The sequence below is a fragment of the Mustelus asterias genome, chromosome 8 (assembly GCF_964213995.1).
Source record: "Mustelus asterias chromosome 8, sMusAst1.hap1.1, whole genome shotgun sequence".
Taxonomy (NCBI): domain Eukaryota; kingdom Metazoa; phylum Chordata; class Chondrichthyes; order Carcharhiniformes; family Triakidae; genus Mustelus; species Mustelus asterias.
The window spans coordinates 79,099,052-79,126,693 of record NC_135808.1 but is presented as its reverse complement, the minus strand read 5'-3'; the positions used below and the strand labels follow the sequence as shown (position 1 = coordinate 79,126,693).

The following is a 27,642-nucleotide window of genomic DNA, read 5'->3' as shown; positions in this document are numbered from 1 at the left end:
CAGACCGGCAGCGGGCCCACTCTCTCTCCCCTCTCCCCCCACTGACTGCTCCAGAATGGCAGTGGGGCCCCTCCCCCCACTAGCCCCTCTCCCACTGGTCCTGCCCCCATTAGCCCCATTCCCCACTGGCCTCGCCCCCTGGTACTGCCAGGTGGGCATTGCCCAGATGCCAGGGTGGCACTGCCAATGTGGCTCTGCCCAAGGGGCACCCCACCCCTGCCCTCAATGGCCTCCGGTTTGACTGGCCGGGCCAAGTCGATTGCTCCCCATTCACGGGGAGCATGTCTACTCCTCGCCGGTGAGAATCTTTCCCAGCGAGGTCATAAAGGGGGGGGCGGGCCAGGAGGATTGTGCGCCGGGCTCGCTAAGCAGATGTGAAGCAGTATTATAATACATTTCCATATTAACCTGCCTCCTGCCCAAATCTGGCGCTCGTAAATTGGCACCAAGTGCTTTACGTCCACTTTACCACCACGTCGCACCCAAAAATGGGCGCAACACGATGGTAAAATCGCCCCTAAAGTATTTAAAATGATAAAGGGACTGGATAGAATGTATGTAGAGGAACCATTTCCCCTGATGGTAGAATGCTGAACAAGGGGACAAAATCTTTTAATTGGAGTTAAAACATTTAGGAATAAACTCAACCAAAACCAGAGAATGTTGGAAAATCTCAGCAGGTCTGACAGCATCTGTGGAGAGAGAATAGAGCCAACATTTTGAGTCAGGATGACCCTTCGTCAAATGTTGGCTCTATTCTCTCTCCACAGATGCTGTCGGACCTGCTGAGTTTCTCCGGCATTTTCTGTTTTTGTTTCAGATTCGGGCATCTGCAGTATGTTGCCTTTATCTTATAGGAATGAACTCAATGTGCATTTTTCACAAAAAAAGGGCAGTGGAAATCTCCCTCAAGAGGATTTGGATGGTGGTTCAGTTGAAAACTTCACAATTGAAATCAATGATTATGGAGCTCGGATGGATAAATGGAATTTTTTTTATTCATTCATGGAACATGGGCGTCGCTGGCTGACCAGCATTTACTGCCCATTCCCAGTTGAGAATCAACCACATTGCTCTGGAGTCACATGTCGGCCAGACCGGGTAAAGACAGTGGATTTCCTTCTCTAAAGGATATTAGTGAACCAGATAGTTTTTCTGACAATTGACAATGGTTTCATCAGTAGATTCTTAATTCCAGATATTTTTTATTAAACTCAAATTCCATCATCTGCCATGGCAGGATTCGAATCTGGGTCCCCAGAACATTAGCTGAGTTTCTGGATTAACAGTCTAGCGATAATGCCACTAGGCCATCGCCTCCCCAGGAGGTACAGATCCTCCTTGATCTAACCGAATGGCAGAACAGAGCTGAGGGGTGAATAGTTTCCTTCTTTTCCTATGTTTCTATTGCAAATATGATGGCAGAAAATAAAGGAAGCATATTCAGAAATAATAAAGATTAATACATTATCAATATAATATAATAATATATATAATATTGTAATGGGGCAGAGTGACAGTGGTTAGCACTGCTGTCTCACAGTGCCAGGGACCTGGGTTCGATTCCCAGTTTGGATCATGGGCGGCACGGTAGCACAGTGGTTAGCACTGCTGCTTCACAGCTCCAGGGATTTGGGTTCGATTCCCGGCTTGGGTCACTGTCTGTGTGGAGTTTGCACATTCTCCTCGTGTCTGCGTGGGTTTCCTCCGGGTGCTCCAGTTTCCTCCCACAGTCCAAAGATGTGCGGGTTAGGTTGATTGGCCATGCTAAAAATTGCCCCTTAGAGTCCTGAGATGCGTAGGTTAGAGGGATTAGTGGGTAAATATGTAGGGATATGGGGGTAGGGCCTGGGTGGGATTGTGGTCGGTGCAGACTCGATGGGCCGAATGGCCTCCTTCTGCACTGTAGGGTTTCTATCTATTCACTGTCTGTGTGAGTTTCCTCCAGGTGCTCCGGTTTCCTCCCACAGTCTGAAAGACATGCTGGTTAGGTGCATTGGTCATGCTAAATTCTCGTGGTAACTAGGGGATTTTCAGAGTAACTTCACTGCTGTGTTAATGTAAGCCTACTTGTGACACTAATAAATAAACTTTAAAAATATATAATTATCAAAGCAAAGTTATAAATGAATAAAGGTACAAGGAAGCCCAGCCAAAAAAACGTGCCTGTAATATGAAATAGCTTTCTATTGTTGTCCATGAAGACTCATCTGGTAAAGTTACTATATTGTACAAGTATTCACAAAGAGTGTGAATAATTTTGCATTATTTTCTTTAACAGGTAACATGAGAGAGAATACTGTCAATCAGTAGTTTCAAAACATACAAACAAACAGACAAGAAAAAACTGGTCTATTGAGCCAGTCCCAAACAATCATGCCATGATAACAAAGCATTGAGACTTCAATGTTCCTTCCCATTGTCATCATATAATCCCCTGCGAAAAGCAGTTGAATAGCACTCACCAAATATATTCACAGTAGTTGTTCTGTTCTTTGTTCCAGCCACATTACTGGCCACACATGTGTACCTCCCACCATCACGTAGGCGAATTCTTTCAATGTGAAGGCTTCCATCCCTACGTAACGTCACGTACCCATCTGATGTCACCTAGAGAAGAGGTGGTGAATTTTTCAGCATTGATATTTAACCAGCTCGTGCACTCAGAGGTTGGTCATTTTAATGGTATGATGTCAGATTTCGAATTCATAGGGAAATAGGAACAGGAGTTTAAATATGACCAGAAAATGATTGCGCACAGAAACGGAAAAGAAAGGTTACAATTTTGGGAATAACTTTCTCATTTGAAGTGTTGTCATTGATTTAACTTTTCCTTCTTGTATTTAGATATGAATTTGACAAACATCATTCCTATACGAATTTCTCTTTCCCCAGCATCTGCCTCTGGTTCCACTTTCTACCCATTCTGAAATGTGCAATTACTGATAATCACTGAACTGCTTTCACCTTTAGATTCTGACCAGCTGCTGTGAATTGCTGGCTTTTTCTGCTTTAGATTTCAGATTTCCAACCTTTCCCTTTCTGTCTTTTTCTTTGGAAATTTAAATGCTGTCTCCAATCATATTCATACACACGCCTCTAATTCAGCAACTTTTAAGGCAGGGAGGGAAGTGGGTGGTAATCATTACATTGTCTTTAAAAGATTTTATACAAACAAAAGAGGTTATGATCAATTCCACCTGGAGCCATGAAAATAGCTATTTTCTTTTTCCATTAAACATATATTTTTAATAGAATGTCAATGTTATAAAATCAAACCTTTCTTCCTACTTCATTCACTTTGTATCAATATCAAGCAATCTGAGACCTGACTTTACACAACCTGATTAAAGATCCCCACCGAATCTATCCTAGAAATGTACTTCTATTTCCATTTTCAACATGAACATGAATCTACAACCCTAATGTGAAAGGACAGGGCAGTAATCCATTGTGCTACCCAATTTACCATTGTTTAATGTCCCATATTGTATCTGTTTCTGTAATATTGGTGAAGCAAATTGAAGTAGAGGCTCACTTAACTAGGTTTCCATCTGTTTTGCACTTAAATGTGTATTCCTGGAGTCAACCCTGGTGTGTTTAGTGAATTCCTGCCTTAAACAGGTGGAAACATATGAACTTTCTTGGGTTTCTATTGGGCAGACATCAAGTATGAGAATTGCCAATAAAGAAAAGGGTGTTAAAGGGTTGCTGCTTAGGACAAGAATAGATCATTCAAATTATCTGAACCTGAAAGTTCAGCTGGGTTTAGGCATGTTCAGATCTGGTGTGTTTCAAAGGTGTATTGTAGGGGTGGGGAAGGGTAAGAAATGGAAGAAAATCTATCTACAGTGTCTGTTGCAATCCTCAATTGTTGTATTCGATCCATTGCTGCCCTGCAGTGGAATCTTTAGAGTTGGATGCTCAAGGAGCTAAGCTTAGCTCATAGTGCTTTTGTACAGTTGCACATACCCTTTAAGTATTCTTATTAGTTCCATAGCAGAGTACTCAGTCTAGAAGGTGGAATGTCTGGCAAGAATAGGCCCCCACTTTGAGGTGCATATCTCCTGTTCACTGAACCCTGACTAGCATCTATACTTTGGTAGACTTCATGGGCTAGATCCTTACAGCTTTGTGGCACAAGGGAGAGACCTTTTGAAATATTTTTGGGTTATTACATTTTATAGGGTGACACGGTGGCACAGTATTTAGCACTGCTGCCTCACAGCACCAGGAACCCCAGGTTTGATCAAAGCAAATTACTGCGGATTCTGGAATCTGAAACCAAAAGAGAAAATGCTAGAAAATCTCAGCAAGTCTGGTAGCATCTGTAAGGAGAGAAAAGTGCTGACATTTCGAATCCAGACGACCCTTTGTCAAAGCTTTGTCAAAACTTTTCTCTCCTTACAGATGCTGCCAGAGCTGCTGAGATTTTACAGCATTTTCTCTTTTGACCCCAGGTTTGATTCCGGCCTTGGGTGACTGTCTGTGCGGAGTTTGCACATTCTCCCCGTGTCTGCATGGTGCTCAAGTTTCCTCCCACAGTCCAAAGATGTGCAAGTTAGGTGGATTGCCCATGCTAAATCACACCTTATTGTCCAGGGATGTGTATGCTAGGTGGATTGGCCATGGTAAGCATGGGGGCCTATTCTTGCCAGACATTCCACCTTCTAGACTGAGTACTCTGCTATGGAACTAATAAGAATACTTAAAGGGTATGTGCAACTGTGCAAAAGCACTATGAGCATCCAACTCTAAAGATTCCACTGCAGGGCAGCAATGGACCGAACACAACAATTGAGGATAGAGCAGGGGTTGGGCCTGGATAAGATGCTTTTTGGAGAGTTGGTACAGACTTGATGGACTGAATGGCCTCCTTCTGCACTGTAGGGATTCTAAGATTCAATTATAGTGTGCGTCATTTCACCTCAGTGTATTTCAATTAAGCAAAAAAGTGTGCTAAATTAGTACACAGCATGTTAAGGTGTTTTCTCCTGAATAAAGATTGCCTGAAGCTTGAAGAAACCACTGTACTAATCAAGTTGCCTTTAACCCCCAAAATATCTCAAAATGTAGGTGTTACACAAATAATAGCACATATAATTTCAAAAAAATATTAATATTCTTGTTTGGTATCTCGTTTCAGTGCCTGGTCTAGTGACAACACTAAATATTTAGATATATTTAAGTGTGGAAAGTCTTATTTTCCTTGCTGATTTTATCCCAATACTTTGTTTCTCTTCTATTTTACAGTGAATGAGTGATTGCTCATTGGATTGTGGATAGCACTGTTGAGGAAATCAGTATATTTGCGTCTGTCACCCCTATTCAGGCTTGAAATCTTTAGTGCATCAAAGTACCAACAGAGGACAGGGTTCCTCACTAAATACATTACAGAACAAGCATTATAGCTAAGACGTCTGAAATTAAAGAACACACAGGCTTATCAGTGTATGAAGTATAAATGTATGTTGCTAAAAAGGTAAGTATGCCATTTTCCTCTGTTCAAAACCTATACTGCTTTTGATGTGGGGCAATAAAGATTACTGGCCACTTGTTTCAGCAAATCCCACAACAGAATTATGGGATTTTACAGCAAAAATGATCATTAAGCCCCTTGCACCTGTGTGGGTTCTATGAAAAAGATATCCACTTAGTCCAATTCCCCTGTACTTTCACGTACCTTGTTAATCCTTTATTTTCAAATATTTATCCACTTCCCTTTCCAAAGAGGTTTTGAATCCTGATTCCACAAATGTTTCTTTCAAGGCATAGCATATTCCCAAATCTCTCAACATGAGAATAAATGATCAAACTTCTCTCTTGCTTCATACGTATATTGATGATCTTACATTTGTACTTGCTATATACTGAATCACTGGACACAGCTTTACCTCCATTACTTTTTAAATATCCATCACCTCCAACATATTTCTTCTTGGCCTTCTCAGCTGCAATGAAAATAATCCCAACTTCTCAACATAACTAAGTTTCTCACCCCTAATATCGTCCAGTGAACTTTATTCTGTACTTTCTCCAAGACTTTTCTTTCCTCCTAAAGAAGGCTCCTTAAAACTGGACACAATATTAACAGCAGCCTAAAATAGATTTCATAATTCAGCATTTGGAAGGCAGTGGTATAATCAGACAAAGTGAGCATGGATTTACACATGATTGACGAATCTATTGGAATTCTTTGAGGATGTAACTAGTAGAGTTGACCAAGGAGAATCAGTGGATGTAGTTTATTTAGACTTTCAGAAGGCTTTCGACAAGTTCTCACATAACAGACTATTATATAAAGTTAAAGCATATGGGATTGCAGGAAATGTCCTGAGATGGATATAAAGCTGGTTAGCAGATAGGAAGCAAAGAGTTGGCATAAATAGATCTTTTTCTTCTTTTAAAGTTTATTTATTAGTCACAAGTAAGGCTTACATTAGCACTGCAAAGAAGTTACTATGAAATTTCCCTAGTTGCCACACTCTGGCGCCTGTTCGGGTCAATGCACCTAACCAGCATATCTTTCAGACTGTGGGAGGAAACCGGAGCACCTGGAGAAAACCCACGCAGACAGGGGGAGAACGTGCAAACTCCACACAGACAGTGGGCCAAGCTGGGAATTGAACCCGGGTCCCTGGTGCTGTGAGGCAGCAGTGCTAACCATTGTGCCACCATGCCATCTGACTAGTGGGGTACCGCAGGGATCTGTGCTTGGACCCCAACTGTTCACATTATATATTAATGATTTGGAAGAGGCAACTGACTGTATTATCTCCAAATTTGCAGGTAATACAAAGTTAGTGGGAGGGGGAGTTCTGAGGAGGATGCAGAGATGCTTCAGTGTGATTTGGACAGGCTGAGTGTGTGGGCATCTGCATGGCAGATGCTGTATAATATGGATCAATGTGAGGTTATCCACTTTGATAGCAATAATAGGAAGACAGATTATTACTTGAACAGGTGTAAATTGAGAGAGGTGGATACTCAGCGAGACCTTGGCGTCATCATGCATCAGTCGCTGAAAGTAAGCGCGCACGTACAGCAGGCAGTAAAGAAGGCAAATGGTATGTTGGCCTTCATAGCGAGAGGATTTGAGTATAGGGATAGGGATGTTTTGCTGCAATTGTATAGGGTGTTGGTGAGGCCACAGCTGCAGTATTGTATGCAGTTTTGCTGTCCTTATCTCAGGAAGGATGCCCTTGCTATAGAGTGAGTACAGCAAAGGTTTACCAGGCTGATGCTTGGGATGGCAGGTCTGTCATATGAGGAAAGAGTCAGTTAAAATTATATTCACTGCAGTTTGGACAAGTGAGAGGGGATCTCACAGAAATTTATAAAATTCTAATAGGGTTAGACAGGGTAGATTCAAAAAGAATGTTCCCAATGGTGGGGGAGTCCAGAACTAGGGTCATAGTTTGAGGATAAGGGGTAAATCTTTTAGAACTGAGGTGAAGAGAAATTTCTTCACCCAGAGAGTGGTGAATGTGTGGAATTTACTACCACAAAATGTAGTTGAGGCCAAAATGTTATCTGATTTCAAGAAGAAATTAGATGCAGCTCTAGGGGCTAAAGGGATTATGGGGGGAAGGGGGGATCAGGATATTGAATTCAATGATCAGCCACGGTCAAAATGAATGGCGGAGCAGGCTTGAAGGGCTGAATGGCCTACTCCTGCTTCTAGTTTCTATGTAAAGTAGGTCTGTACAAATATGGTATTACTACTTTGCTTTTGAACTCTATGCCCAATTTTAAAATATGCTTACATAACCTAACCAACTTGTTCTCCTACTTCAAAAAGTTGAGCACCTGAATCCAACTCACTCTGCTCTGACATTAAAAATAATTATAAGTTAAAATAATTCCTGAAGCCATGCTTTACATTGATAGGACCTTGATATGGTTCAATTCCAATCAGTCTTATATTTGTACCTTTCTGGTGGAAAACTTGGGGAACGTTTTACATAAGATCAGTGGGCCCATGGTCAGGGTGCTACATGATGACCCCATGGTCATGGTGCTACATGATGACCCCATGGTCACGGTGCTACATGTTGACCCCATGGTCACGGTACTACATGATGACCCCATGGTCACGGTGCTACATGATGACCCCATGGTCACGGTGCTACATGATGACCCCATGGTCACGGTGCTACATGATGACCCCATGGTCACGGTGCTACATGATGACCCCATGGTCACGGTACTACATGATGACCCCATGGTCACGGTGCTACATGATGACCCCATGGTCACGGTGCTACATGATGACCCCATGGTCACGGTGCTACATGATGACCCCATGGTCACGGTGCTACATGATGACCCCATGGTCACGGTGCTACATGATGACCATGTGCCTCTACATAACTCTCTTCGATTAGGAGAGTAGGATGTTCAAACTTGGAACTCTTATGAATGTCATCATGCCAGTTCTCAGCGGAGCCAGCAGGAACTCTCTATTTCCCGATAGCTGTCCTGCCAAAAACAAAAACATTCTCCTCTTCTCCTAATTTCCTAGCCTGGAGTCCACTAATTGGGAGCTCAGTGGTCTACAGGTGGACCAATCTTCAATACATTTCTACCAATGAATTGCATTCAAGCCCCAAGCTCAACTAATAGACAATAGGGTAAAAACCATTTCCCAATTTAACTGTTGCAATTTTCCCTTTTACTCACCTTGAAATTATTTTTTAGCCAACGCCGCTCAGGGAGTGGATTTCCAGCCAACAATACACATGGTAAAGTAAGTGGTTGTCCCTCAATGATGTTGACAACTGCTGGTCTGATTCCAATCAGTGGCGTAACTGTGAGGACAAAAAACTTAACTGACTGAACTATGTAATGATAACTGGTGTATTCACATCAGTAAAGCAAAAGACTTTGTAAAGTTGAAGCGCTTGTTTAATAGCCAGTTATAATAAAGATCTTGACTATAATAAAAGATAATGGTTTCCTAAAGTGCTTTATTGGGTGTCTTGTGGTGCTGTGGTAGCATTCCTACCTCTAAGTCAGAAGTTCTGGGTTTGATGAGTTCCTGGAATGTTTGTTCATGCTGTAGTTGAACAGGTTGATTATCAACCTGCAAATCCTTTCAGGTGGCACCATAGAATCCCTACAGTGTAGAAAGAGGCTATCTGGCCCATCAAGTCTGCACCAATTCTCCAAAAGAACAGCCCAACCAGGCCCTCCCCTCCACCTATTTCCATAAACTTGTGCATTTAACATGGTTAATCCATCTAACCTATACACATTTTGGACACTATGGGGTAATTTGGCATGTCCAATCCACCTACCTTGCACATCTTTTGACTGTGGGTGGAAGTCAGAGCACCCAGAGGAAACCCAGACAGACACGGGGAGAATGTGCAAACTCAACACAGTCACCCAAGATCAGAATCGAACCTTGGTCCCTGGCACTGAGGCAGCAGTGCCAACCACTCTCCCACCATGCTGCCCTAAGAGCAGAAGAGACCCCTTGGTTTGATACGGAGTGGCACCCTTCAAACTCGAGTCTCTGCTTTCAGGCCAGCAGCATGTTCCAGCAAAAAAAAAACAAGCTACAAAAACAGACATAAGTATGTGCTTTCTCTGTCTCACCTGCCCCAAGTGCAGGAGATAATCGAGAGAGAGAGAAAGACAGAATATGCTTTAAATTGATTCATTTCCAGAGTCCTTGGACAACTTTGCCCTGTGAGAGTTGAAATATAATGCATGTACCCTCGGTTAACATTTCATTTCATAAACTAACATTTACGTTTATATAAAAACTGCTCTATACGCGAAGTAATTTGGTTTCCCCATCCTCCCTCATGCGTTTGATGTTGTATAATTGCAGATCATTGCAGCACAAAAATCAACTATTCAGCCCATCAAGTCTACGCTGGTGTTTTTCACCCTTTGATCCACCTAGTTTAATTCCACTCTCCTGCACACTCCTTTTCCCTCTAATATTCCACTTTTTCAAGGAATTCTCTCATTCAATTTTAAAATAATATAAGGATTCTGCTTCAACAATGGTTTGTGGCACAGAATTCCACAGTCTAACCACATTATAATATAATAATTTTAGTTTTCCTTATGCAATTACCACAATCTTGTGTTTTTTCAGGAAATAAAGTGAGAGAGGTTATGCAAGAAGGAAAGGTTATAAATCAGGGTATCTATTATAACCAATCAGATTTATAGTGGCAAGTCAAAACATGCACACAAAGCTTTGGCTGCATGTAGATACAGATGTCATTCTCTCGTTCATATTTCCTCATGCCGTATCAGGCAATGATGCACAATACCAGCTGATGTACACTTTGCTGACATGAAGGGAAGCTTTGTGGATATATCCACATCAAATTCAGAAAAACATGTAAAAGCTGAAGCAAAATCCTTAGCAGAGAAGTTTGAAAAGTACAATATTTCTGTTTTTACTTTCTTGTGGAACCGTTTACTTCAAATAATTAATTCTGTCAGCAAATCACAGCAAAATGTTGATACAACTTTATTGAATGCTACACAGTTGTTAACCTCAGTTAAAAGTTTTGTCATGCAAGTTCAAAATGACTATAGCTCAGTGGAAGCAGAGGCACTAACATTAACAAAGAATACAGGTCCCTCTGATGATAAGTATACAAGACTCAGGAATTTTTTTTGACAAAACTTGAGACAATGAAATCACTTTAAAAGGGAAACAGAAAATCATCGTTGAGATTGTCGATGTTATTTGTGATACAATAATGGTGCAATTGCAGAGTAGGAGTGAATCTCTGAAGAAAATTGTTGATTTATTTTGCGTGTTTTTTGAGAAAAGTTTGGATGAGAATTAATATCCACAACAGTAAGAAATTAACTGAATTCTACCAGGAGGACATACACCAATCTTTTTGAAGATGAAATGAAACAATTCTTTCATTTCATCAATAAGGATGAGCTCTGTGCTTCGAGATCACCAACTGATTTGTACAGACTTGTACATGTTGGTTTCTTGGCGACCTTTCCAAATGTGGAAACTATTCTGAAAAATGTTTCTAATAATACCAGTCACAAATGCTTCAGGTGGAAGTTCTTTTTGGTATTGAAAAGAGTTAAAAATTATTTGCGAAATGAGGAACATTTGACAAGTTCAGCAATATTGACGATTGACAGTACATCTTTACAAGATTTTGTGAAGATAAAGTATGGAAAAAAACAATCTAAATTGCTATGCCAACAAGGGATGAAGCAAGATAATCTTAAAATCTGTCCGTCTTCCATATTCTGTTGTCTAAATTCTGTTTTTCAAAACGAACCACTGCTGATTTGATATAATGGCTACAGCTGGTCAGATGCTGATAGTTCCAACCATCATTGCTCTTAAGACTGGCCTTCAGAAAGTTTATAGGTCAAAGAATGGAATTCTGCAGACACTGTCACTGATATTGGGCTTGGAATCACTGGGTACTTCACTTGTGTGAATTTATGGCAATAACTTATTTGGCTTTGTGAGAGGAAGTAAGGGAGTTAACTTTTGAAACCGAATGAGACTCTGAAATTTACTGAATGGCAGCAAACGCATCTTGTTGACTGGAGTATTTGCTTCTTCACTGGACTGGCTCATTCTGTCCTGCACCGGCTTGTACTGCAGTGAAGTTATTGTCAAATATTTCCATCTCACTGCTCATCAGCAAGTTGCATGTTTGCTCACCTCAAGACTCACACATCGCAATATTGACCATCTTTATCGTCATTCTGACCAGAGGTGAGCTTGGATTCCAATTCAGCAATTCTTCACAAGGGCATGTTTTACAAGTTAAAAAGCACCACTGCAGTAATCAATTTGTGCAGTTTTGTGGCTTGCGTCTTTGTGTGCTGTGGGGCAAGGGTGGGCGGTGTGGTCGGGGGAGTGATGTCATGGGGGGCAGCCAGAAATCAGGGCCTTACAAAGTGTGAATTGACCTCTGCTCCCCGCCCCGATTTCTGGGATTTCCTAACAGAAATGGTAGGCCTGTAAAAACAGACACACCATATAGAAATGTACAAATATAAGAATGACAGAAATACAGCATCTAACCTATTCTTCATTATTTAAGCTATCTGCTCATCCCTTATATACAATGGCACAATCTGTGACAATGTGGGTGGTCCTTTCTTTTGAACAAGAGGCGGAACTCTGCTTCCTGCAGAACACTTCACTGAGTTTCTTGGGCTAAGAGCTGGTAATCAGGGAGATAATCAAATCTGAACATCAATTGAGGCTGGGAGTTGAACTCTGCCGCCAAAGGAAACTTTGTGTTATACAATAGTTATTTGGGTCAATTCATTCCAGCTCTTATTAACAAGTAACATAGCATATTAATAATAGCTGGAAAAAATATAAAAGGTTATGGCAATGATTTATCATGGTCAGGTGACAAAAGCCTCCAACTGTATCTGATAATATCTAAGATCAATGTATATTTTGGTATTTTAAATGGTGATGGCCACTAAAGTTGTATCCGTCCCCTCATTTAAAACTAGCCAAATGCCACAAGAATTCATTATTTTTGTTGTATCAAACTTACACTTGATATATTTCTGGAAGCTCTTTTCCCTGGATGCCTGCTCACTCCATCCTTTAGGAATCGCCTTTTCGGGAAGTTTTAACTGAGAACATTTAATGGAGACTTTCCACCAGTCCTACTTCCATATGTATGGTACTCAAGGGGAACATTCCAATGACTAAGTCCCGTTACTGACCTTTCAATATGTGAGTACCATGCTGCTATTTAACTGCACCGAAGGGAGAAGTCATGTTGTCCTTAAATAACATTAAGGCCTTAATAGCTAATGTGTTCGTAAACATAGTTTTTACTCCAAAGATGTTTTACCAACACTTCCAAAAGTTTTAACTCTGTTTCTCTCCAGAAATGCTGCTAGACCTGCTGAGTTTATTCAGCATTTTCTGTTTCTATATACACGCTTTTTAAATTTCATGGTTTTCCTATGATTATAACTCTCCTGTCAATGCAATTCAGATACAAAAGAAGTTTTCTTTTTTCAATTTTGCACTATTACAGGCACACCTGTTTTTATAATCGAGAAGACTAACTTAATGTAAAGCCCATATAAAGATATTACCAAATTTGGAAAGAATGCCACAATATACAAATAAAAAGCATCTTTAGCATGGAAAAAATTCTCAAGACCTTTTAATGAGCCATGAGTAAAAAATGGATGCTAAGTCAAAGACAGGCATATTAGATAAACAAAAGCTTGATGACAGCTGAATTTTAAGGAAGGTCTTAAAGTAGGAAGGAGGTTGGATAGGCAAAAGAGTTTAGAGGGGGAATTCCAAGTGTGGAGTGTAAACAAATGAAGCCAAGGAAGGGACAGAAGATACTCAAAATTGCTGACGGATGGGAAACCCTTACCTCCTTCAGTATTTCATTTCTCCTACAATTACTAGATTTCTCAAAACTTGGCATCACTTAATCTTCTCTTTAAAAAAAAATTACATTAAAAGCTAAGTATCACTATCAGACATTTTTGAATATCCTCATGCGCTTGTATAGCAAATCTCTGTACCTCACGAGAAATTAGTACTCTTGCTTACTTAGCAGATATTTAATATGCAGTTCTCAGCTATTTTACAAACATATGAACATAGAGAAAAGACCATCTGATTCATCAAGCCTGCTATCACGTGTGAAACATTATAAACAGACACACACCTACCCAACAACACTCACATAATCTCTCAAGAAAAGCAAAAAGCTCATAAAAACTCAAGGCCATTAGGTAAAAGTATCAAAAAGTTCCAATCACCTTAGGTGGCTGAAAATCAAACGGGACCCATATTGACCATTCTTTTATTACCGAATGGTGGATGCACCTTTTACAAGATGTGACCTCTGAGCCAATCAGCAACTGGTTTCTTACCACTACCTGAACGCTTACCAAGTCCTGTGACTGTCACTGTGGCATGAGCCTGAACCTTTCCAAACTGGTTTTCTGCTTCACACACGTATGTGCCTTCATCATCCACCCAAAGATCTGAAACAATAGGATTTACATGTTGTTGATTAACTCAATTCTATCAATTTATATAAATGGAGACAAGAATAAAATGATACTCTGGGCTGGATTTTGCTGTAAGCCTCAAGATCCCAATGTCAAGATTCCCGCACTTGCCGGGAGTAAGAGCAGCAGTACAATCGTCCCAGAGGCAATCTCCTAATAGGCCACATCTACATCTGCTGCCCTGTAAGGGATGGTGGACAGGTGCCAGGGAGTGGGCAGCAGGTCCATTTCCTGGGATACACATAGGAAAGTTTTGCAGGAGCAGGAATGCATCAGGGAGCTATCCCAATGCAGACCCTCCCATGCCTGTGTACAGTTTTAATCTCCTTTCTTAAAGAAGGATATAGTTGCTACAGAGGGAGTGCAATGGATGCTCACCAGACTAATCCCCTGCGATGGCAGGACGGTTCTTTGAGAAGTAGTTGAGGAAACTAAGCCTGTATTCTCTAGTTTATAATAATGAGAAGTGATCTCACTGAAACTTACAAAATGTTCGTATGTTCCTATGCCACCGAGCCTGCAACCATGTGGTCAAGAAAATTCAAACCATAATTGCAACAGCAATTTAAATGGCCTCTATTTATTATGAAATATTTGAATATAATTCTATGCCAAAATTTTTAAGTATGTAAAACAAGATGGGCTATCTTAGAACACAGATCTTGAGTTGCACAACATTTTTTGATCCATTGGATGTCACAGCCTGTACTAAATTCATTGATGCTGTGATTTCCTCAAACTAATAATCCAGTTAATAATCCAGCTGCAGGAAAGAGGTGCTTTATGGCTGTCAAAATTAGCAGGCATAAAATACATAGAATGATAGTACAATACGGTTCTTTTCCAAATTGACAAACTCTTCAATTTAATACAATATTTGAATAATAATTTAGTTTTCACAATTAAAAATCTTACTCACTTAAAAGTAATCAAATAAGTGAAGGGAAACATAAATATGAAAGAAAGTACAATTAAGCATTATTACGAATTCTTGGGGCCTGAATACAATTTGAGGAATATAAAAGGGGAAGAACACAGAAGAGCCGAGGTCAGACCGACTCAGAAAACGGCATTTAATTCTGATCTAGTAAGTCTCAAGGGTTTATCGTATTTAGGCTTGAACCTCTATTGACTACGGAGCTTCAACCAAGACTTAAAAGTAGTAAAAGAATGTTTGTAACATGAAATGGGATTTCTTTCAGCTGATAGCCCAGGTAGAAAATGGATAATTCTATCTGTGCTTATGTTGTCTTTTCCCTAAAATTGAGAAGAATTTCATCCTTTAAATTTGTGAGAGTTACATATCCATGCAGAATTTCACATATGCATGGTTCTTCAGTTTATAAGGACAGATTTAATAGTGCAGGGAATATTTGGAGGTAACATGCGACAGTTTCAAATGACTTACTATTGAAGAAAAGACTTCCTGCTCTTAACTGAGTCACTGAGCTGACTCCTGTGTGTCTAGAGAAGATGGATTCCCCATCCAACCGCCGCCACCTGATTCGTGGTTTAGGATAGCCTTGCGCCTGGCAAGGTAAGGTCAGGTTTGAACCAATGTCCACTGAAATGTCTAGCGGGGATTGTGAGAAAACAGGAGACGCTGTGGAAAAAGATGAAACCAGTTAACTAGTTACATTTTATTAGTGTGTCTGTTTTCACATAAAATAATCAATAATAAAAGTGAAGGGGGACTATTATCCTGACATTTTCATTTGATGAAGTGCTTCATCTGCATTCTTTCACTACCTATACAGACTAGCCGGGAGTGATAAATGTAACTTATTCTGATGATGTCACATGAAATCAATGCAATAATGTTTTTCAACAAAGTTGACATTGTTTCATCTTGTGTTTGTAAGGACATACTGGTGAATCACCCTTTGTATTGCTCATGGTAAGACAGGTGTGACAAATGTTTGCGGTTTGAAATAAACACTCAGGCCGGAATGTTACGGCCATTCATGCTGGCGGGATTTTTCCATCCCGCTGCAGTGAATGGAGATTTGGTTGAGCGCCAAATTCTCCAACCTCACTGGAGCGAGAGCGTGGCATGAACGGCTGGTAAGTTCGTGCCCTCAGGATGTTCTAAGGAAGACAGATGGGAAGAATAAGCTTTGGTCAGCCATATAGCTGTGTTCATTAGCAGTTTAAGAGATCTGGAGTCTAGTTGTGATTTTTAGCTGCTAACCTGGCCTGTTGCTATCTCGTTACTGCTCAAATTCTGGCATAATCAGGATCTGCCCCTTCAGCATAACCAGGATCTACCCCAATTCAGAAATCAGCCTTTCTGCCCTCTCCAGCCCTAGTAATTTCAAAGCCTCAATTTTTTCTAAATGGTGAATGCAAATATGCTCATTTCCCTTTATACAACCAAATGTTCATCTGTTAATAGCAACATTTACAGCACTTTTTTTCATGTAAACGCTCTTATATATCCTCAATCCCAACACACAATTTAACGTGTAAAACTGAGGGTTGAAGAATCTAGTTCACTTTCGGAGTTGCTTTCTTTCAGAAGTTAATTTCTTTTCATATTGGACCGCATTTTCAAAAACTTCTGTACAAGTTCTGTGGAACAATAATCTTTGGGAAAGTGGAATTTATGTAAAATTTCAGGATTTGTTCCTTCACTGACTGTACAAAAATTGCACATACTGGTTTGAATATCATAGGAGCTCTTTGCAAGCAAGCTAGAGGAAACTTATTCTTGGGTAATGGATGGAAAGAATAGGTATCAGGAAATAATCCTTGAAAATTTAAATAAGTATGGGTGAAAGCAGAATGAAGAAGAAAACAAAATTGCTATCAGCTTGGCAGCACTGAAACCTCAATTAAAGTAAATAATAATTGTTATAGAAACTTACAACCAACATCCAACGTGACCTGACCAGATGCTCTCCCTGCATCATTTATGGCTACACAGGTATAATCTCCTGCATCCAGATCTTGGGTTCCCTGAATCTTCAAGATACCTTGATGAGTATCAATGCTCAGAAAATTGGAAGGACTCAGCTCAAGGTCACCTGAAGTCAAAAAATGTGTGTTAAAAAATAGAAACAAATAAATATGTAACAGGCAGAGTAACATCACTCACTATTTTCAACCTTTTTTGGACATGCTAACACTTTGCATTTCCTTACCTGGACAACAGCGAGGAGCCCCTTATCTCAAGGAACAATAAAACTCCCATTAATTAAACTAGCTCAGGGAGTTAGTGGAGAATTGGCAGCATGCTTGTCCATCCTTGCAGCTAAAGCAGGTTGCAGGAGTCCAGCACTAGCATTTGTCAAATCTCCGTGGACAGATGAATGCAACACTTGGGCAACAAACATTATGCCAACATCTGCTTTCATCCAGCTGGCAAACAAATCTGTCAAATCTACCAATGCTTAGAGCAGATACTGATCTGTCACATTATTTATAAGAACATTTAAAAATAATTTTCAGAAATGCTTATAAATCATAAAGAAAATCCTCAAATTTATGAGATAATAATTGTGGCAAATTGCTTTGCAAACCAAACAAATCTTAATCTCAAGAAATTGTGATGTTATGATAATGAAATGGTTGTGTATTTTTGATAGGCTCCTGACAGGAACCAATAACATGCTGTTCTAGAGAGGAACAGATATGAGGCTGCTGAGTATATTTTTCAATCAAATTGCTTTTGGATAGTTTTGTTGGATATGAAGAAGTTTGTACAGAGGCAACCATGTGGTGCAGTGCAATAGTGCACAAAAGCAGTAACTAATGCATCATGATGGGTGGAGGCAAGCTCAGACCCACAGTTTCCCTCACAATGGGAATCAATGGGCGGAATTCTCCCATCTGGGGACTAAGTCCCATGGCGAGGGTGGGAATGTGGACTGTCTGCCTTTGTGGAGGCTGGTGAGAAAACATGCCAAATCTTCTGACCCTGGCCTCATTAATTATGCAATGGGTGTTTTGCGTATATTCTGTGGCAGAACAGGCCTGATAGTGTGCAGTCCGCTGCCCAATCAAGATATTATATTGAAAAAGTGCCTAATATCACTGACCCACTATTGAAGAAAGAAGGTGGATCTCCTGAAAATGAAGAAGGGTCTTTGGAAGCACTCTGAGGCCAGAAGATGGACCTCCTGAGAAAAAAGATAGATCTCAAGGAACATTCTGAGGTTGGAAGATGGACCCCCACCAGGACACAAAATCTCGAAGATCCATTTATACATGTTTCACCCATCCTGCTGCTGTGGTGTTCCAGGGTCCAACATTGCTGTTGGTCTCTATCCTGAATTTTAGATGCAGCCCCAGTTGAGTGCCAACATCTGCAAGCCACATTGTCTCAAACAAGTTTTGCATCATTGTGTTTCCATGTTGGCGCCCCAGACAATCGGGCATGGGCGGTTGGACCTTCATTTGCATTCCATTAGCAGGATGCAGGTGAACTTCATTCTGGCCTCTAGTCGTTCTGCCATGGTGGGAACAAGCTAAAGATCCTGTTGTAAATTCACGCTTTTTTGCGCCTCCCAGCGGTGTGCACGGCAAGGGTGCCAGATGGGCACTGCCCAGCCATGTCCCCAACCACTTGGTGGCTTCAGTGACTTCCAAGCACCCAGCATGGCCATCACGCTTGGTCTCCATTAGTGGAGACCAGTAGTGATTCGCGCTGGATTGTGCTGTGCTTGAGGGTCAGAAGATCTTGGGAGTTGGGAGAATTGGCATCAAATGGGCTAAGCACATTGAAATGCTACTTTAAATATGCTAGTTGACCTCGCACCTTTTCTGGGTGAGATCTGGTTTGCGGGACAATTGCAAACCATTTGCAAACCCCGTTTTTAAGCCCGCATGCAATTTTCCGTGATCAGTGCGATCTGCGCCAGGCGCGGTGAGGCTGGAAAATCTCCCCCATTGTTTTGAAACTGCGCCCACCCAACAGCATCTTTGCTGTAACAAAAAGAGATATCCTTGCACATTTTCATACTGGAATGGTTTGGCTGCATTTGTAATTTTTCAGACAACTCCCATGTCTATCTGTTCATTCAGCTGATGGCAGTGACGAATGATATGATATAATACCACACAGAAGGTTGGTCCAAGAGGTAGAAAAACATTGATCAGGTGGACAGTTATTGAAGTTTTACTGGCAACTGGCTGCATTAAAGGAGCTGCGTCATAATGGTTGTAAGCAGCTTGTGGGGATCCCCAGGGAACACTGCTGGAATTTTTGTTGGATGGCATCTTGTGCATGTATTATTTGGCTTTGAGAATAGAATTTTGCTGATGACACCAAGGTTGGAAGAATTTGTAGATAATGAAGCAAACAGCAAATTGAATTGATTTAAGGATATACCAGATCAGTGTATAAATCATTGATATTAATCATGCAATGTGCAGCAGCAATATATTGCAGCAAAAAGGGAGTAGGTTGCACAGCACATGGAATTTAGAAATTATGACCCTGGCTCCACATAGAGCATTGGTCTATCTGCATCTGATTCATGTGCAGTCTGGTCATCAGGGCACTGGAAACAGTGCAGCAGAGAGAGACCCATCTGATATCAGGCATGAGAAAATAGTGCTACAAGGGGAGATCATAAAAGCCAATTCTATTAACACCAAATGCTTAAGTTTGTACATTGTCTTTAATGATGTTGACTATCACTGCGGAACCTTATTACCATAATTAGCAAATACCAACAAGGGAAGGGCGCAGACTGAAAGCTCAGAAGAGGGAAGGCGAGTGGACCATGCAGATATAATGTTAAAGTTGAATTGAATACACATTTGATGAGAAAATCAATCTAGGAATAATATTGGTGAATGGCATATTTTGGTTTTGAATTCTGGTGGCAGTCAGATAGATCAGAATTATCTGCTCCAGTCCTGTACATTCCTAAATAATAACACCCAAAGTAGCTCGATAAAATCCAAACTCCAGATTCAAAGATGAAATAAAACATAGTTTGGGCCTTTCATCACCATTCCATCTCTGCAACTCAGGATATTTAAACATGTACCATAAACATGCTGTTCTCTCTTTTACTGCATTCAAGTTTTAAAATTGATCTACTACCAGGTCATGTTCAAAAAAAAACATAAAAGTTTCCACAATTAATTCTTCAGTGTACCCTAAGCATCTGTTTTCTGTAGATTTTCTTACTAACCCTCTTCTTGGCACAGCACAGAAACTCTACCCGCTTTGTACTCATGAATCCAGCTGAGAAAAGATTTAGTTTCTCAAATTCAGACTGATGGAAACTTTCAGATAGAAGTGCCAGTGGGACTGTAAACATGTTGATCGTAAAGTCCACCTTTTGATTAGTCCAAAACCTGTTTGTAAATAACAAACTCCACAAATTTTGTGTATCCAGTTCCAGTTTGTTGAACAATCACTCAATTAAAATTTAACTATTGACTTTATGCCTTTAAAAAAGTGTAATCAATCTTATTACATTTGATGAGGAAAGATTGATCTGAAGTGTTAACTTCATCTCTCTACAGATGCTGCCTGACCTTCTGAGTACGTCAAACATTTTCTGTTTCAATTTCAGATTTCCAATATCTGCAATAATTGTGCTTCTGCAACAGTTCTTAATATTTTTTTTAATAATAATTTGAAGAATCTTAAATATTTAGGTAAGTTGCACTATCAATCAATTCTAATATTGATGTATATGAGGCCTGATTTTCAAAGTGGGGTCAGAAACCTGATGACCACCTAAGTTCTGGCTCCTGACGCTTTCATGACATTATTTTAAAATATAAATGCCCTAATTGGCAAGGGCTGAGCTCAGTGCCTAGTTAGTGGCACCGAGCACCTCTGGAAGGCACGAGCTGCCTGTATGGCTCCAACGGCAAGGCAGCCATGTCAGGGGCTGCTGCAGTCTTGCCAAGGAAAGGAGGGAGATCATGAAAGCCAGGAAGATAAAGTCAGCGCAAGTTGGCCATGGATGTCTAGTCAAGGTATAGCGCTTGACCTGGCACTAGTTGACTCCTCAAATTTCACAAAATAAGTTAAGATAGAAATAAACTTCCTTCCCCCACCACCAGCAACATTGACAGCTGTGCATGTTTGACTTTGTCTGGAAAAAGAGATTGAAGATTCTATCCTGTTTCAGACAGGTCTCCTTCATAAGTTCGTTAAGGAGTCTTTGTTTGGTGACATTTTTGGTTTCCCGTTCTCACCTACAAGCAGCTTTTTGGAAAATGGGAAACTATCCTGGAGGTGGAAATCCAGTGCCAACCTCCAGGAAGGCAATTTTCAAATCCCACCGTACCTGTTACTGCCCCCACCAACAGTTAAAAATCTAACCCACGGTTTGCTCAGTTACTTGGACAAGTAATTATATTTTTATATTTTGCTGATTTATGTCAATGAAAAATGGTATTTGGCAGTATCAATACATTTCCTTCTGATTTTGTTTAACCAAGTCGTTCATGAAGATAATCAATGGTTCAAGTAGCTGACTACCACATTGAAGACAAAATATGATGTCTTGGAATTCCCTTTCACTTCAGCAGGAGGAGTCAAACTTATTCCATTCTCACCAAATTGCTATAATCATCTATGCAGGACATTTTATCTCTTGTGGGGAAGTCATGATATTCAGCACATTCAGGCTGCACCAGCTCTTTCAAAGAGCGATCCGATCATTCCATTTCCTTTTTTCCCCCCTATCGCTTTAAGTATTTGTCCAATTCCTGTTTGAAAACTACTATTCAATATTAGAAAGGCAAAATACTGCGGATGCTGGAATCTGAAACAAAAAACAGAAAATGCTGGAAAATCTCAGCAGGTCTGATAGCATCTGTGGAGAGAAATCAGTCTGGATGACCCTTAGTTCTGACAAAGGGTCATCCAGACTCTATTCTCTCTCCATAGATGCTGTCAGACCTGCTGACATTGTCCAGCATGTTCCATTTTGGCTTTTCATACAAGTCTGCCTCATAAAACCAAAATAGAAAATACTACGTGCTCAGCATGGTCAGGCAGTATCGTGAGAGAGAGAGGGAGGAGAGAGGTGGAAGAGAGGCGGGGGGTGGGAGGGGGGGGGTTGTTGTGTGAGAGAGACACACAACATTAGTGTTTCCAGGCTTCCCCTGTGGTTTCCCACCCCCATTCCCCTACCAGTAAAAATTGGATGTGTCAGAAATGGGGTTAGCACTTCCAAAATTGGGTTCCCAGCGCCATTTTAGATAAACTTCATAGTCTGCACAACTCTTGTGAAAATGTAGGCCAGTTTTTGATGCCAGCCTATAATTTTGTTGCAATTTGAATGGAAAGCCCAAGAAGTGACAGCAATCAAAAGGATGTGAGTGAAATGACTCCCTTGCCAATTTCATATTGCAAATTTTGTCATCAAACGGTCAAATGATGTAATTCCTGAATTGTGGTTGAGTAATTGTAGGAATAGGGGAATGCATTAGCAAGTTTATGTTGTGCACATGACTTCATCCTTGTGACTCACTGATTGGCCTGCACTTGTGTGGCAAGCAAAATTTAGAAATGCCAAGGAATTTATTGGGTTAAAGCAATAGCTTAAGCAGATTGAATAGTATTAGGCAAAGCTAAAGGGAGCCAATCTCAGTTAAACACTTCCAGTTTAGTGAACACATTTTGGAGGTCTCAGCTGGGCTAGCAGATCATTAAGAGCATGGAAATGGAAGAGTGCAAGAAAAAAGCATTGTATAATTTCTACCACTGTCAGCACACTTGAAGGTAGGAATATGTTGGTATCCTGCTAAAATAGTTTATAGTAAGAAGTCTCACAACACCAGGTTAAAGTCCAACAGGTTTATTTGGTAGCAAATACCATAAGGTTTCGGAGCGCTGCTCCTTCGTCAGATGGAGTGGAAATGTGCTCTCAAACAGTGCACAGAGACACAACATCAAGTTACAGAATGCTGATTAGAATGCGAATCCCTAAAGCCAGCCAGGTCTTAAAGGTACAGACAATGTGGGTGGAGGGAGCATTAAACACAGGTTAAAGAGATGTGTATTGTCACCAGACAGAACAGCTAGTGAGATTCTGCAAGCCCAGGAGGCAAGCTGTGGGGGTTACTGATAATGTGATTGTTACTGATAATGTTACTGATAATATGTCTATCAGTAACCCCCACAGCTTGCCTCCTGGGCTTGCAGAATCTCACTAGCTGTTCTGTCTGGAGACAATACACATCTCTTTAACCTGTGTTTAATGCTCCCTCCACCCACATTGTCTGTACCTTTAAGACCTGGCTGGCTTTAGGGATTCGCATTCTAATCAGTATTCTGTAATTTGATTTCTGTGTCTGTGCCCTGTTTGAGAGCACATTTCCACTCCATCTGACGAAGGAGCAACGCTCCGAAAGCTTATGGTATTTGCTACCAAATAAACCTGTTGGACTTTAACCTGGTGTTGTGAGACTTCTTACTGTGTTCACCCCAGTCCAACGCCGGCATCTCCACAAAATAATTTATGACAGACTTGTGGCAGTAATGATGGATGAATTGATGAAATAACACCCCGCCAGGGCTCTAGGATGAGTCAGTAGAAATGTGAAGAGGAAGATTTATTTAATGAGTGAAACAACTCAATAACAAGCTTTAAAATATACTCTGCAAACTGCATGCATTTGTGCTCGCAAAGACTGTTCTTTATAACAAGGAGTGATCCACCAGACTAATATTGCACAGGACCTTTGATTTAGTGCCATAAGTGTCCATCAAATTAAGTTAGGTCTGGAGTAAAGTATGCATATCTGAAAGTACTCTCAGACCTCCAAAAGTCCCAAAGCTCTTATTTACAGATGAATAAACAATTACCACATGCTGTGCTTTTCTGGTTGGCAGATGGTAACTAGTGGCGTGCCGCAGGGATCAGTACTGGGGCCTCAACTATTTACCATTTATATAGACGATCTGGAGGAGGGGACTGAGTGTAGGGTAACAAAGTTTGCAGACGACACAAAGATAAGTAGAAAAGTGAATCGTGTGGAGGGCGTAGAAGGTCTGCAGAGAGATTTGGACAGGCTGAGTGAGTGGGCGAGGATCTGGCAGATGGAGTATAACGTTAACAAATGCGAGGTTATTCACTTTGGAAGAAATAATAGCAAATTGGATTATTATCTAAATGGAAAGTAATTACAACATGCTGCTGTGCAGAGGGACCTGGGGGTCCTTGTGCATGAGACGCAAAAACCCAGTCTGCAGGTGCAACAGGTGATCAAGAAGGCAAATGGGATGTTGGCCTATATCGCAAGGGGGATAGAATATAAAAGCAGAGATGTCTTGCTGCATCTGTACAGGGCATTGGTGAGGCAGCAGCTGGAATACTGTGTGCAGTATTGGTCCCCTTATTTGCGGAAGGATATATTGGCCTTGGAGGGAGTGCAGAGAAGGTTCACCAGGTTGATACCAGAGATGAGGGGTGTTGATTATGAGGAGAGACTGAGCAGATTGGGTTTGTACTCGTTGGAATTTAGAAGGCTGAGGGGGGATCTTATAGAGACCTATAAGATAATGAAGGGGCTGGATAGGGTAGAGATGGAGAGATTCTTTCCACTTAGAAAGGAAACTAGAACTAGAGGGCACAGCCTCAAAATAAAGGGGGGCCAGTTTAGGACAGAGTTGAGGAGGAACTGCTTCTCTCAGAGGGTGGTGAATCTCTGGAATTCTCTGCCCACTGAAGCGGTGGAGGCTACCTCGTTGAATATGTTTAAATCACGGATAGATGGATTCCTGATCGGTAAGGGAATTAGGGGTTATAGGGATCAGGCAGGTAAGTGGAATTGATCCACTTCAGATCAGCCATGATCTTATTGAATGGTGGGGCAGGCTCGAGGGGCTAGATGGCCTACTCCTGCTCCTATTTCTTATGTTCTTATGTTTCCTGACTTATAATGATATTTGTACCAGCAGTGCAAACAAGTCTCAAGTCTACACTTCCATCTAGTTTCTCTGAAGTGCAGAATTCCATTGGCCAATTCAATCCAGCTAATCCAGCTGTGCCTCTCACCTTTGAACCATTTGACCCTTGGCTCTGGAACACCAGTGGTTTTGCATTCCAGAACTGAAGTGTCACCAAGGCCAACGAGAATTTCCTTTTGGACAACGGTAACCTTTGGAGCCTCTGAGGAGAAGAAAAATGACACATTACAAAATCCGCATGCACATCTATCAGAATATAAAATCAAAATCATGCCTTTTTCCACACATATCAAATTATTTATACAGCATAAATCTGGACTCATTCTGCACAAGGCCAAGACCGTTATATAATTTAGTTGCCATCACTGTCTTCTGGCATTCCATAAGCTATTCTATTTGAATCTCAGCGTAAGTATTCACATTGATTTAGTTATTTTAAAATTAAAAATACATAAACTAACTTTGAATCTGAAATGGGAAACAAAGTCGATAATAAACTTTTCCCCATTAAAGGGTTGAATACTTTCGGTGCCATTTTTTGACATCTTGGAGGTAAAACTAAAAAAAATGAATTCATGCTCCCTTACCAGGTGTTTGAAGGTGTGGGTGGGGGATGTAAGATCCAAAAGGTAGCCTTCTACTGCTTACCTGCAAGCCTCCGACTATCTGAAATTTTACAGAGTGGGTGAAGAAGTGTTGGGCAACCCAGCCACCCTTGGACCTATTCAAGCCCTTAAATGGAAATTCTGCTATTAACACATTATGCCATTATTAGCACCTTCTTTAGTCTTTAACATGACTTAACAATCCCTTGGTCTTGTGTCCATAACTTCTTTGTCAAGTCTCCCTTGAGCTCTCACGTATCCCTGACATAGAACATAGAACATAGAACAGTACAGCACAGAACAGGCCCTTCGGCCCACGATGTTGTGCCGACCTTTATCTGAAACCAAGATCAAGCTATCCCACTCCCTATCATCCTGGTGTGCTCCATGTGCCTATCCAATAACCGCTTAAATGTTTCTAAAGTGTCTGACTCCACTATCACTGCAGGCAGTCCATTCCACACCCCAACCACTCTCTGCGTAAAGAACCTACCTCTGATATCCGTCCTGTATCTCCCACCACGAACCCTATAGTTATGCCCCCTTGTAATAGCTCCATCCACCCGAGGAAATAGTCTTTGAACGTTCACTCTATCTATCCCCTTCATCATTTTATACACCTCTATTAAGTCTCCCCTCAGCCTCCTCCGCTCCAGAGAGAACAGCCCTAGCTCCCTCAACCTTTCCTCATATGACCTACCCTCCAAACCAGGCAGCATCCTGGTAAATCTCCTCTGCACTCTTTCCAGCGCTTCCACATCCTTCTTATAGTGAGGTGACCAGAACTGCACACAATATTCCAAATGTGGTCTCACCAAGGTCTTGTACAGCTGCAGCATAACCCCACGGCTCTTAAACTCCAACCCCCTGTTAATAAAAGCTAACACACTATAGGCCTTCTTCACAGCTCTATCCGCTTGAGTGGCAACCTTCAGAGATCTGTGGATATGGACCCCAAGATCTCTCTGTTCCTCCACAGTCTTCAGAACCCTACCTTTGACCCTGTAATCCACATTTAAATTTGTCCTACCAAAATGAATCACCTCACATTTATCAGGGTTAAACTCCATTTGCCATTTTTCAGCCCAGCTTTGCATCCTATCTATGTCTCTTTGCAGCCTACAACAGCCCTCCACCTCATCCACTACTCCACCAATCTTGGTGTCATCAGCAAATTTACTGATCCACCCTTCAGCCCCCTCCTCTAAGTCATTAATAAAAATCACAAAGAGCAGAGGACCAAGCACTGATCCCTGCGGCACACCGCTAGCAACCTGCCTCCAATCCGAAAATTTTCCATCCACCACCACCCTCTGTCTTCGGTCAGACAGCCAGTTACCTATCCAAGACCTTCTATCTTGCTCCACGTGCTCTCCTCCCTCTTCAGCAGCATAAAATTCATCACCATTTCTACCACACCAACTCTGAAGAAGAGACTTATGGACTTGAAACACGAGCTGTAACTTTGTCAGCGTGGTAATCAGTGTCAGATTGCCACACTGTGCCCAATTACCTTAGTTGATTTCTTTTCATGCGCATCTGATCTTATGAATCAGGATGGGTGAAATCTGTGTAGCGCAGCTGTCCTCTTCTCAAGGCCCTCCATCAAAGCCAAGCTCTGTTGGATTAGAGGACATGCACCCTTTGTTTAGGGCACTAGCTGCTGTAAACCAGGTGAATTAAAGGTCCCATTGAAATTGACAGGAAAAGTGAAGGTGAGTGCATAGGATTTGGGGGATGGGGGGAATCAGAAGTCAGGGGAGGAATTTGGAGGTCGGGGTGTGGTGGGGAGTTAGGGGGTCGAACCTTGGGTGGGGTAGGGAGCATTGCACCTTGGCAGAGGGTCAGGGGGGTTGGGGTACATGGGGGTTGATCAGTCGGATCAAGCGGAGAGAGGATTGGGGGAAGAGAGCTGGTTCAAGCCTAAGGGGGAGGGGTGACATGGTGAGGGTGGTCAGGTTTAGGAGCTGTCGGGCATGTGGGGGTTGAGGTTGGATTTGGGGGGAGGGGGTGGGGGGGCAGTCAGGGCAGGTAGAGAATACCATTGGGTAGTGGTTAGTCAGGATTAGGAGGGTCAGGGGTGTGGGGATGGTCCTGTTTGGGGGTCACTCT

The 27,642-nt window shown here is 41.4% G+C and overlaps 1 protein-coding gene across 1 annotated transcript in view; it reads right to left on the bottom strand.

Moving 5' to 3' along the window:
- The window catches only part of hmcn1 (hemicentin 1), a 493,052-nt gene that overhangs the window by 278,844 nt on the left and 186,566 nt on the right, over positions 1-27,642 (bottom strand). Inside the window, exons 14-19 of the mRNA XM_078218304.1 lie at positions 25,014-25,127; positions 16,902-17,060; positions 15,443-15,637; positions 13,912-14,007; positions 8,683-8,810; positions 2,466-2,610 (exon numbers count right to left, since the gene is read on the bottom strand). Of these exons, the coding sequence (XP_078074430.1) occupies positions 2,466-2,610; positions 8,683-8,810; positions 13,912-14,007; positions 15,443-15,637; positions 16,902-17,060; positions 25,014-25,127 (837 nt within the window). The remainder of the gene's footprint in view (positions 1-2,465; positions 2,611-8,682; positions 8,811-13,911; positions 14,008-15,442; positions 15,638-16,901; positions 17,061-25,013; positions 25,128-27,642) is intronic.